We start from the raw sequence: 13,285 nt of genomic DNA, 5'->3' as shown, positions 1-13,285 counted from the left end.
CACCAAAACCTTGCCACAACTTAGCCACCGAACGTTGCTGTGAAGTGGGATGTCCTTATAAGCACTGTCTATCTCTTCTAGCAGTACTTGAAACTGTCTCTGAGTCAAAGCAGATTGAGCCACAAGGAAATTCACAATTCGCATCACTGTATTCATCACATCATTAAGCTCTGAATTAGAAGTTTTAGCACATAGGTTTTCTTGATGGATGATACAGTGAGATTTGACTGTTGGGCAGCCAATTTGATCTTCAAGTAACTTTAAAATCCCTTCTGTTTTCCAACCATGGCAGGAGCACCATCATTTGTCACACAAAATATTTTTCTGATTCTTCAAAATGGTTTACAAAACTTTCCACTATATCTTCCCCCTTTCTTGTGTCATGCAGGTGTTTTAGGCAACAAAGGTCCTCTTGGATTTCATCGGAAGCACAATATCTTGCAACAACTGCCAAATGTGGAACATCGTTTATATTCACGCTCTTATCAACTGCAACACTAAACACTGCTGTGTCTTTTAACGCAGTTGTCTGCTTCTCCTTAATGTTTTCTGCCATTTTGCTTATGTGTCTCTCAACTGTTCTGGCAGAGACAGGCAGTTCTTTTATTCTAGATACTGTGATAGACCCAGGCCAGTTGGGTACAGCAGAATAGCAGAAGGCAGATATACTGGCCACTGGATTAACAGTTTTCTGTTCCCTGACTGACCAGACCAGGGGCTGCTCCAGGCTAATGAGAACACCTGACTCTAATTAACCTGCAAAGAGTCAGGTGAGGCCATTCAGTTAATGTGACCACCTGACTCTAATTAAGGCCCAGCTGATACTATAAAAAGGGCTCACTCCAGTCAGACAGGGAAGAGCCAGGGAGCCAGAGGCAAGGAAGTGCGGCTGAAGGGCTGGTTACTGAAGACACCCTCAGACCATCGTTAAAGGAGCTCTAAGGTAAGGGTGAAGAAGGGAGAAGCAGGAGAGCTGTGGGGAAGTGGCCCAGGGAAATGTAGCAACTCTGGCAGTGAAAGGTTGGCTGCCAACAACTGCTACCATTAGGGTCCCTGGACTGGAACCTGGAGTAGAGGGCAGGCCTGGGTTCTCCCCAACCCACTGCTACAGAAACATCTCCTGGGAGGGAAGTCAGGCCCCTGTCAGGACAGGAGGCTGAACAGAGACTGGGAGTTCTCTCACCAACCTCCTTGCAGACCTATGATGAAAAGGGCTCAGTAACCGCCTAGAAGCGCAGGACCCACGGGAGCAAGGTCAGAGCTCTGCCACAATACAATCTTATCTTTATTTGGCAAATCATTGAACAAGACTTCCAAACGGCTGAGAAAAACTTCTTTTGTATATTCCCCATCTGTAAACGACTTTCTGTTTTTTGCAGTGCACTGTGCAATCTTGTAACTTCCTTCTGTAGCTTGATTTTTACTTACACTGAAGCATTTAAAAACACTGCTTTGCTTCTCATATCCTGCTACTGCCTTTTTGATCAATTCAGTTTTGTCTGCTTCATCACGAAAGGTTTCCTTGTCCTTTGTTTCAAAATGTCGTCGAACACTTGATGTGTGACAAACAACACTTTTACAACAGAAAGCACAAACAGCATGTGTCCTTCTTTTGAATAAATCCAAATGTGTCTGTCCAAGAAGACTGAAATGAATGGACATCTAACTTTGCTTTCTTAGGAGCTGACATTTTGTAAAATGTACCCCTCAACTCACAGCAGAATTTTTTTTTGCGACAGACAGCACACACAACGTCAAACCCAGTGCGCTGTTCCATGTGTGTGGTATAAGCAGCAAATGAGGACTTAAAAATATCCCAGTGGCACTGGAACAATTTTTAAGATGGGGGTGCTGAACTGCATCCCCTCTTGCCCCTGTCTGCACCTCTCACTGCCCAAGGCTGGGGCCAGTGGGCCACAGCTGGGGGCGGCTGCAGAGTGCCAGCCCGAGGCCAGGAGCAGAGCCCTGGGCTGGTGGCCGGGACCCCAGGCCAGCAGCGTGCTGAGTGGGGCCACTGGATGGGACCCCAGCTGGCAGAGGGCCAGCGGATGGTACCCCACTTTGGCAGCGGGCTCAGTGAGGCCAGTGGCCGGGACCCTGACTGGCAGGGGGCTGGTGGCCAGTGGCTGGTGGCTGGTATCCCAGGCCAGCAGCAGGCTGAGCGGGGCCGGTGGCCAGCGACTGGGACCCCGGCTGGCAGGGGGCGGTGGCCGGAACCCCAGACCAACAGTGAGCTGAGCGGGGCCGGTGGCTGGGACCCCAGGCCAGCAGCAGAGCCACCAGGGCTGGCAGCCAGGACCCTGGCTAGCAAGGGGCTGACTGGCAGGGGGCCAGCAGACGGGACCCCAAGCCGTTAGAAAAGTGCCACTGAAAATCAGCTCACGTGCCACCTTTGGCACACGTGCCATAGGTTGCTGACCCCTGATCTTGTGTGTATCTTGCTCAGAAGGAAGCTCTGACCAGTCCATATCTGGGCCAGGAGCACAACATGGTTCTCCAGGTGATAAACATCCAAACAGTTTAAGACTGGAGGCTCTGCCTCAACCCACTATCACATTCCTTTTATTTTCTTGGGATGGCCAAAAGAAGCAATCTGCTTTCAAAGTGGTTGTTTTGGTTTTGGTTTTGGTTTTTGTCATTGCACAATGCATACAAGATCGATTAATTAATTTTCCTCATATTAACTCTTACAGCAATAGACAAGCCCCCCATGTTTGGGGGTTTTGTTGTTGTTTTGTTTTTTGGTTTGTAGAATGGCCATTTCCTAAAGTTTATAATGAGCCACCCTTGGCTGAATAGGAAGTAACAGGACATATTGGGAGTCATGCTTGCCCATCCCTGCAATTATTCACCCTCCCACCTCTTCTCTTCCTGCAGTTCTTGGAGTTCTTCACTCCCCTCTCTCAGGAGAGGGGTTGATAGGTGGGGTATGGTCCTCTTCTCCCCCATCCAGGCAGGGGGACAGCTCGAGGGGTCCTTTACTCTCTCCAGGATGGGAGGGAGAGGAAAGGGAGCAGAGTGACCCATTATTCACAGTGGGAGAGAGAGGAGGAGAAAGCAGAGCTGTTGTGAACTACTTAGCTCTTTCTGCTCCTCCCTCCCCTCATGTGGTAATGGTATAAATTGCTCCCTCCCCTACCCCAAAATGTCTTCTGGGCTCCGGAGGAGAGAGGAGAGCTCTGCCTGCTTCCTGCAGCAGCCCTGATTGGCTGCTCTTCCCCAGGAGGCAGGCAGGTGGGAAAAGTAGACAGACAATCAAAAAGGTTTTCCCAGGACCGGCGCCAGTGTTTTTTGCACCCTAGGCGCACGGCCATTTCGCCACCCCGCGCGCTGGTCCCGCGGCTCTGGTGGAGCTGCTGCAGGCGTGCCTGCGGGAGGTCCACTGGAGCTGCGGGACCAGTAGACCATCCACAGGAATGCCTGCGGCAGGTCCACCAGAGCTGCGGGACCAGCGGACCCTCCGCAGGCACGCCTGTGGCAGGTCAACCGGAGCTGCCTGCCACTCCCCCCCGGCAAAATGCCATCCCCCAATAATCCTGGCTCCCTAGGCGATTGCCTAGGTTGCCTAAATGGAAGCGCCGGGCCTGGGTTTTCCCCCAGGCCAGCTGAAATGCAAAGGATTGCTTCTCAGATCATCACAGACTGGCTCCAGCCAATTCCCATCAGGAAGAGTTGGCAACACCAGTCCTGCCAAGAACCCATCTCCTTTGCTGGCCTGTACGACAGACACCTCCTGCCTCTCCTTCCTGCGAGTTCCTAACCCCTCACCAAGGCAGTGCCCAGTCCCTCCTGCAGGGGACAGTGGCATATATTCAGTGGTCAGGATATAGGCCCAAAGAAACTAGCATGGCGCTCAGAGAGAAATGACCTATAGCCAGGGGGATGTGAGCAGGTAGATGAGATCAGGTGAGCCAGAAGTGTCAGGGCTGAGAGCCTGCTGGGAAAGGAACATGGGCTGTAGGGTTTTAGGATTCTCTTGGGAGAGGGAAGGGAGATGGGACTTGTGCAGGGGAGATGAAGAGAAGAGAGAGGAGTGAAATAAATTCATCTTGTGGTTTTCAAGGGATAGGAGGAGAGAGTAAGTGCTGTAACTTACCCTTGGTGCATTTCATCTCATCCCCTCTATCAATAAGAAGGTACCTGGGACTTTCAGGAAACCATGGGAGAAAGAATAGTTGGGCTAATGCTGGGAAACAGCTGCTGGAAAGCAAGAAAGGCCAATACTTTTCTCCACCAAATAATTCCCTGAGTGAAAAACAAAAATAAAGTAAGTATCTGCTGATGGCCTTTCAGTGCCCTGCTAGAAATAAGATACTGATCCTATGAAAAATAGTCCAGTTCCTAAGTGAAATGTCTCCCTGTTACAAAAGTCACCCATTTCTTGTCAGCTTCAACAGAGAGGCAAGAGAATTAATGGCATAGGGAGAACTAACTGCCTCTTCACCCCTAAGCTAGGTACCATTCGCTAAGAGTTGGGACAAATCAACGGGAAACTTGCCCTGCTGTTGTCTATGCTGCACTATTTCTAAGGACCTCAGCCTCCAGGACCTGCCAAGCCAGGACCTTCCAATAATGTGAAATTAAATTTAGAACAAGCTAAAAACATGAGGAATTCATTCAGCTTATGTCTGGGACCTACATCATGATGTATTTTGGGCAGTGTAAACTTGTTAAAAATGCAATGGGATTTAAAATATTGATAGCTGCTTTAAACATGTTAATAGATGCTACAAGGACAAATTCTTAAAAGTGGCCACCTTACCCTTGTGATCCTTTTAACTGTGTAGTATTGGTATAGGAAAGCGCTGATGAGACTTCATGGCCAGTGCGGGAAGAGGAGCTCAAGAGATGGGTATAAGGTAAAGGAAAAAGGCTGCAGAAGGTTCTGGGCACTGGAAGGGAGAAGCAGCAGACATTGTGCTATTATTCAGAGTACTGGAGCCATCAAAGGCTGATATGACCGCTGGAAGCCTTTCGTAAACTCAATAAAAGAAATTTTTAATTTTAGTATCCTCAGATCAGGTTCTGTGTCCCTACCCTGTTTGCCAGAAACTGGGAAATGGGTGACAGGGGAAGGATCACTCAATGATTACCTGTTCCATTCATTCCATTTGGGGCATCTGGCATTGGCCACTGTAGGAAGACAGGATACTGGGCTAGATGGACCTTTGGTCTAACCCAGTATGGCTGCTCTTATGTTCTAACGTGCAGGTCCTTCTGGTTCTATCAGAATGTCATGTAAACAAATATTCCTTTACTCTCAATTCTACCCTTTTCAACTGCATGTTTCAGCTCACTTGTCTTGTTTTGTGCTAAAGCGTCAGCTAGACACTTGCAGAAATACCATTGCAGCATATAAATGTATCTAATTTACAGCTGTTGCTATGACTGACTCAGTTAAAGAGAGAATGATTCCACATGGAAACCCTACAGATGGATGGATACATGATGTAAGTCACCTAGTAGTTAGCTGATCAATGTGAGTATGGGAGGGATTTTCCCCCTTTTCCTCTACAGAGACAGCCATGGGAAGAAGCTGGGTGACTAATGCAGGTGACTGCTGAGTTTGGTTGCCTTTTAGAAATTGGTAATTTCAAGGTACTAAAGGACTATATTTCTAACCTTAGACCAATTATTTGTCCTGTCAGAATTCCTCCAGTCAAAAATATGGAACTGCCCATGGCCATAGCACCTCGGAGATGTTTTGGGGCAATCTCCCCTATATAGAGTGGTTGCACACAGATGCCAACACCTATAAATAGAAGAGGAAACATTTTCCTGTTATAAATTAAACCTTATTAGCTTTTGACTTGGTAAATAACATTCTGTATGGACCTGTGTCCAAGGCACTTTGTCCTGTTACCATGTTCTACTCAGACAGTGACTACCAGGGGCATGTGTGCAGCTTTGAGACTCCCTTAGCAGAACATTAGCTTGTGCTGGCTTCTTGACACTTTGTAATTGCCTGTTTTAGTCCTCCTAAAACTTCAAAGGGCCTGTGAATCACTTAAAGCATTCTAACCTATTTTACTGTCGAATATGTGGGACCAAATTCACTGCTGCCAAAACAGTGAGTCACGGAACGCACATTAGCGGGAGTGTCCCATGATCCCTAGGATGACTTCTGGTGCATTGTGCTACCATGACATCTTTTCCACAGTAGGCTGCAACATATGATGAGGTATTTTGCCTGTCACATGATTTCTTGTTTGTAGTGTTATTGTAGTTGTGTCGGCCCCAGGATATGAGAGAGACAAGTTGGGTGAATCTTTTATTGGATATCACCTCACCTTGGGCTTGTCTACACTACAACTTAGGTTGATGTAAGTTACGTCACTCAGGGGTGTGAAAATGACACCTCCCCACTCCAGCCCGAGCACCGTAACTTACATCAGTTTAAAGTGCTGTCTACACCGCGCTATGTTGGCAGGAGACGCTCTCCCATCCACATAGCGTCCACCTCTCATTGAGTTGGAGTAATTATGCCAATGGGAGAGCACTTTTCCATCAGCATAGCGTGTCTTCACCAGACATGCTACAGAGGCACAGCTGCATTGGTGCAGCTGCACTGATGTTGCACAATAATGTAGATTTGCCCCTTAACTCTCATGCTATTTCCTGACACAGGTGCCTTGCCCTGATTGTATCAGAGTTTTTCCTCTCCTTGTTCTTTTGCCTCTACATTACTGCTGCGAGAATCTACCCAGCCTGTCCTATTCCTTTCTCAACCACCCTTACAATCTTCCCTTTTGCCTCACAATCTATTGCTGATTTTTTTTTTGAGCTAGGGATCCCACTGCAAATACTATTGTTTAAATCATCACTCCCTGTATGTCAGAGTAGAAGTGTTTCTTGTCACAGTTCAGGGCAACTGCACCCGTATTTTCACTCTGTGGTTTAGCAGTGCGTTTAGTAGTGGTAACCGCACTCTGGCTCCTGGCTCCCCTGGCTGCCACCTCTCTTGGGTGGAAACACAGCCTCTCTCCCTTCTGACTGAGATGTCTCCAGGCTGACCAGTTCCTTGCCTGAACTGTATTGTTCCCAGCAGAGACAGACTGCTCAAGCAGGCCTGCTTGCTTTCTCTTCAGAGACGGATAATAGTGTGACTGCCCAGTTATAGTTATCACATAGCTCTTTGATATGCAAGCCTCTTTTATTCTTAAGGTAAGAGCACTACATTGAAAACCTATTAAAGACAATAAACGAACCTACATGCACGCTGATAAGCTTACCAGAGATCACCCCAACCCTAACATGGGCTCTGGCAGGAGAAGTCCTTCAACACCCCAGCCAAGGGGTTTCCTTGTGATTCCAAGTTCATCACAACTTCAGTTCAAAACAAGCACTGACTTTTACAAAGTCTCAGTAGACCAGTTCTTCCAACTCTTATATAAGGGACCCTCCATGGACCAGGAGTCCTATCCATTTACTAGATCAGGAAGAAGGCCCTGAGCCTGTTTAAAACCAGGATATTTATCCAAAAACCCTTTCTTTGTTGGTCCCCAGAGAATCCAGTTTGAAGTAGTACCTGCAAACCTCTCCAGGAAGTGGCTTCAAAGGTGCCAGAGGAATTACATTGGCACCCCCTAGAGGAGTTACATACAATTCCACAATAACATATACACAATTGCATTTTTAATACAATGGACACCAAAGGTGTTAAGTTAAACCTTACTGAATTAGATTTAATTCAGTAAGGTTTAACTTACCTTAAATCCATAAGCTTTGTTCAGGATATTGTCAATCTAACACAATTCTCTTTGCCATTACTACCAGTATAATGAGTTCATATTACAACCAGGCCAATACATAGCAGTAGGGTTGTGCTAGTCACTGGATTTTGATAGAAAAGGGATTACTGGGCAAAAAGTCTAGAAGACTAGAAACAAGTTTGTAGTAGTGATATTCTATATTGTCTATGAGCATTTACATTAACGATTGTAGGGGAACATCACTGTCTCCAAGTCTGTAAAGCAACATGTACATTTACAGCAATATCTAAAGGATTATAATAATAAGGAATTGTATGTTCTAATACCATTCACCATAGTTTATTAAAGGCAAGAAGAAGAGAAATGCATTTACCTGTGTTTACGCCAATCAAAAATCTGCCAGCCATCAATAACTCAAACAATCCTGTTGGAAAACTGATCCCCATTAAAATGGAGGCCAGTATCGCTATGAAATTGTTCACCAGAAGAGCTCCTTTTCTGAAAGTAAAAATAACAAAGGTCACAGAAACATACTGTTATAAGAAAAATGCCTTATAATAGTATGGAGAAAAGGCTTTGTATTTCAACAATACAGTACTCACTGGAAATTGGGAGACATGATGCCTGCCTACTTTATATTTAAAAACAAACATGCCTAATAATGTGTGTGTATGTGATCTCACTCATGCACATGGAGTGTTTCTTTATTAGCATGCAAGGTGTTTATGGAATACCTGTGAAGTGTATGCATTCTTTGCAGTATGCAGGACTGGCTCAAAGGATGGGCGATCAGGGTGGCCGCCCTGGGCAGTGTTGTGATTACTGGGGCTATAAATTTACTCTAACTGTGAGCTCAACTACAAAAATATGTAAAAGTTCGGAAGATGTCACAATAACCTATAATAACAAACGTTGATGGGAAAAGGTACAAAAAGCAGACAGAAAGAACTCAATCAGTCTAAACAAAAAGGCCTATTGATATGGTTTAAAGACTATGTTGAAATCATGCTTAGCAAAAACAGAAGACATGTAACTGAAAATTAATGAACCAAAACTGGTATGCTGGATTTTAGGCCTAATTGGTGTAAAAAAGATAAGGGAATGGTCTGTTGCGCCCATCAGTCCTTTTTGGGTCCTTAAAGAAAGAGACTTTGTGGGGAAAATAAGGACGAACAGATGGATGCTACTGGATAGAGCTTCCCATCATAGCTGCCACCTCCACCATCCCCTGGGAGCCCAGACCTTCTTCATACTAGTCTTGAGGGATGTCCTGACCATATTGGGGCAGAGAGAGGGTCCCAGTCACATCACCACCCCTACCAGCTCCAGCTGAATCCCAGCACCCACGGAGATGAGATAGAATCACACTTTAACAGCAGCTCCAGCCTGTATCAACTAACTTCTCCTTCCCCAAAGGACAGGTATTATCGTCTTTGATACCATGTGAGAGGCTGCCAGACAAGGGATTTTTCCTTCTAAAACTCTCTTCAGCTAAAGGGAAGGGAACAAGGGATGCTATTAAAATGAACTCTTATTTAATACTTTACATTTCAAATGTTTTAACTGTTTTTCCTTTTTTTCTGTATCTTTAATAAAAGGTTAAAGGGATTTTTAATGGTGTGTTTGCCATGGTACTAAGCAGGCTGAAGTCTCTGTATACCAATCCTGGACCTTGTTTAACACTGTTTAGTGTTGGACAGTGACTGGATTATGTTAGCACCTTTGGTAATACAAGAGCACCAGATCCCTGGGGATGGCAGAGAAGGGAGCAGATGACATAGAACCTCCAGACCAGGCCCGGCTCCAGTCCCTGCCAGCCAAGGAAGAGAAGTATCTGCAAGCCAACTCAAGTGGTTTTCATTTAGTGGGTCTGGCTCCCACTGGCAGCCTCTCCTTTGAGTTGGCCACCCTGGAAAGTCAGAGTTTCTACATTCCCTTCCACACACCGTTCTGCCCTTATTCCCCAGCTCTCCCTGTGCAAAGCAAGCTCATCAGGAGGGTGGGGCAAGGTGCCCCTGTGCAATTGGGCCTGGGAGGAGAGCACAGGTCTGGGACTGCGAGGGAATGAGAAGAGCCCAAAGGGATGGGAGGGAATGAGGTGGGGATGCCAGGTAGGGTGACCAGATGTCCCAATAAAATTGGGACCGTCCCAATATTTAGGTGTTTGTCCCACATCCCAACCGATCTTTGGTTGGGATGCAATTAGTCTCGATATTTCATGGTACTCCTTTTTTTTGCTCCGCCAGTAGCACTCAGCTCCCTCTCATTTGGTAACCCTAATGGCAGGGGGGTGGGGCTGAGCAAGGTGCCCTGGGCCATGTGCTGTTGTGGGGCAGGAGGGATTGTGGCAGCCTGTGTGTTCCACCATTATTAAGAGGCTGGCAGTCTCCCCCACTCAGAGGAATGTGAGAGAGCAGGGCTGGTAAGAGCTGGACTCTAGGTTCTGGTCCCAGTCAGTCACCTGCCTTGGCCCAGTCATGTTCACAGAAGACTGCTTTCTCAGAACATGGGACACTGTTCCTTGCTCTGGTGCCTGCTGTCTCAGCTGTCGCTTTGAAAAACCCAACACAAATAAAGCTTACCAATCATCCTGGGCACCACATCCCTGTGGTTCTACTCCTTTCCCCCACCCTCAGACAGGTAGGGGGTGGGGGTGTTTTCCATCCTGGCCATCAGGACACTTAGTGCCAACCCTGGCAGCATGCGTATACTAGTGTGCAGGTTGTATATCTATGCAGGGTGCGTGTGCACATGCCAACAATGTCTATGTTCTCTATGTAACTGCCCGTGTTTTATACTGCATGGAGTGCACATATGCTTAAATATAAAGGGACCTGATTTGATATGGAGAAGTAAGGGTTTGATCAGAAGAACTGAACTGGCAGGTTGTAATTCAGGGCTCTTCTTCCAAGTTCATGTGACTGGAAGCTACCCTGGAGATCATGTCCCTGTAGAAGTCCCCATTCCTTATTAGCTAACACTGATTTCTGTTTCTAGTTAGGTAACTGGAAGAGTCTTCTGGATAAAGCCTGTTTCCTTCTAAGCTCTTTCTCCATTTACTTTTATCACTTTCCAGTCACAAAAAAGGAAAAGAAAATAGGCCAAGCATCCATTTGCTGCCAAACCTTCCATTGATGTTTAACTCACCTGCCTAATCTAATCGCTATGCTGCCTCCGATGTAAGCTCCGCACAGACCTCCAAGGGAAAATATGGAAGCAATGACAGACCAGAGGAGAGTCAGCAAGTTTGGATTCAGTTCCATCTGATAGCGACTGCTCCAAGTTTCATTTAGGAATTTGTGGATGTGCTGAAAATGCAGAGTGGTGAATCAACTTGCATCTCAATAAACAATTGATCACTTAGCCCAAATGCCTGAGATCCCATCCTCAGAGCCAACATGTGTAAGGGGAACCATCTTACTGAATATCAGCCATTGCCGGTAGAGCTGTGTTACACAAAAATCCTGCTAACTAGCTGCAAATTAGCAGAATCCTGACTCACTAGTGCAGCCAAAAGATAGTCTCCCTACTTCCAAAAGACAATTGTGTGCAGTGTTGCTGTCATGCTTTATCTCAGGGGCAACTGCCTTTAAGTAGTGGGTCAATGATCCTTCCATATAAAGTTCAAAAAGAACTTTCACATCCTTCTGAATGAAGGGGGTGTGGTGGGTGTGACTCAATAGGATTCATGCTCCTAAGGCCATGGCTACACTTACATTTCTGCAGCACTGGTAGTTACAGCTGTGTTCGTATAGCTGTGTAGGGCCAGCGCTGCAGTGTGGCCACATTTGCAGCACTTGCAGCGCTGTTGGGAGTGGTGCATTGTGGGCAGCTATCCCACAGAGCACCTCGTCCCATTTTGGCGCTGTGGCTTGTGGGAAGGGGAAGGAAGTGTGCGGGTCTTTCCGCTTCCTGTTCCAATGCCCCGTGGTGCTTTGCTACACATTCCGAGCAGTTTGGCGGCATTGTGAGTCTGCAGCGCGATTTCTGAGCTTTCTGTTACAAATGGAGCCTGAGCTGCTGAGGACCTTGCTGATGAATGTTGCCAGCACATCACGCATGGCAGTGGAGCTATTCCTTCAGCTGCAAAGTGACAGTGAGGAGTCAGACGATTATATTGAAAGATATTGAAACACCTGACGCTCAAGACACTCAATTGCTTGTGGCAGTAACAGACGTGCTCAGCTCCGTGGAACGGCACCTTTGGGCTCAGGAAACCAGCACTGAGTGGTGGGATCACATCGTCCTGCAATCCTGGGATGACGAGCAGTGGCTGCAGAACTTTCATGGGACTGTGTGCTGAGCTCGCCCCTACCGTGCGGCGCAGGGACACGAGATTGAGAGCTGCCCTGTCAGTGGAGAAGCGGGTGGTTATTGCAATCTGGAAGCTGGCAACTCCAGACAGCTACCGATCGGTGGCGAACCAGTTTGGAGTGGGAAAGTCTACCGTTGGAATGGTGCTGATGCAAGTTTGCACAGCCATTAATTGCACCTTGCTAAGAACTGTGACTCTGGGGAACGTGCAGGACATTGTGGATGACTTTGCACAAATGGGTTTCCCTAACTGTGGAGGGGCAATAGATGGGACACATATTCCTATTCTGTCACCACCCCACCTGGCCTCAGAGTACATTAATCACAAGGGGTATTTCTCCGTGGTTCTGCAAGCGCTTGTGGATCATCGTGGGCGTTTCACTGACATTTACTCAGGATGGCCTGGAAAGGTGCATGATGCACGCATCTTTCAGAACAGTGCCCTGTTCAGGAAGCTGAGGGCCGGGACTTTTTTCCCAGACCGCAAGATCACAGTAGGGGACGTCGAAATGCCCACTGTGATCCTTGGAGACCCCGCTTACCCCTTAATGCCTTGGCTTATGAAACCGTATACAGGGAAGCTTGACAGGAGCAAGGAACGGTTCAACTACAGGCTGAGCCGGTGCAGAATGACTGTGGAGTGTGCTTTTGGCCGTTTGAAAGCCCGCTGGAGGTGTCTTTATGGGAAGCTAGATTTGGGGGAAAGCAGCATTTCCGCTGTTATATCTGCGTGCTGTACCCTCCATAATATTTGTGAAGGGAAGGGTGAAAGATTCAGTGAGGAATGGACCTCCGAGGTTCGACGCCTAGAGGATGAATTTGCACAGCCAGAGAGCAGGGCTACTAGAGAGGCCCAGGAAAGGGCTTCAAGGATTAGGGATGCCTTACGGGAGCAATTTGATGCTGAGAGCCAACAGTAATGTTTGGTGCCTTTGCTGTGCTCCTTTCTACCTTGGGGTACAGTATTTACCACTTTCTGCAATAATAAAAACTATTGTAAAAGCCATAAAATCCTTTATTCAAAGTACAGTATATAAAAGGCCAGGGGGGTTAGGGTGGTGGACTGTACATTCAGAGGTTTGAATATGTCTTGTTTGGATTGCTGTTCAATGTCTGCTGCACTTCAGGATTACTATGCTGCAGAGTAATGGGGGTGGAGTGCACAGGGTAAGGATTGTAGTTATTAGGGCTGGTAGGTGATCGTACAGGTGTTGGGGGCAGCTGGGGGTAATAAGAAACTGGCTGCTGGAGAAAGGTGT

General features: G+C 47.0%; 1 protein-coding gene across 1 annotated transcript in view; it reads right to left on the bottom strand.

Annotated features, from left to right (window-relative positions):
* Positions 1–13,285, bottom strand: part of LOC115660855 (solute carrier family 2, facilitated glucose transporter member 11-like) — a 42,736-nt gene that overhangs the window by 19,535 nt on the left and 9,916 nt on the right. The window contains exons 3-6 of the mRNA XM_030582644.1: positions 10,860–11,020; positions 8,086–8,210; positions 5,623–5,752; positions 4,097–4,245 (exon numbers count right to left, since the gene is read on the bottom strand). Of these exons, the coding sequence (XP_030438504.1) occupies positions 4,097–4,245; positions 5,623–5,752; positions 8,086–8,210; positions 10,860–11,020 (565 nt within the window). The remainder of the gene's footprint in view (positions 1–4,096; positions 4,246–5,622; positions 5,753–8,085; positions 8,211–10,859; positions 11,021–13,285) is intronic.

This window comes from Gopherus evgoodei, chromosome 13, assembly GCF_007399415.2.
Source record: "Gopherus evgoodei ecotype Sinaloan lineage chromosome 13, rGopEvg1_v1.p, whole genome shotgun sequence".
In the NCBI taxonomy this organism is placed as follows: domain Eukaryota; kingdom Metazoa; phylum Chordata; order Testudines; family Testudinidae; genus Gopherus; species Gopherus evgoodei.
The sequence above is the reverse complement of the archived record's forward strand: the minus strand, read 5'-3'. Positions and strand labels throughout refer to the sequence as shown.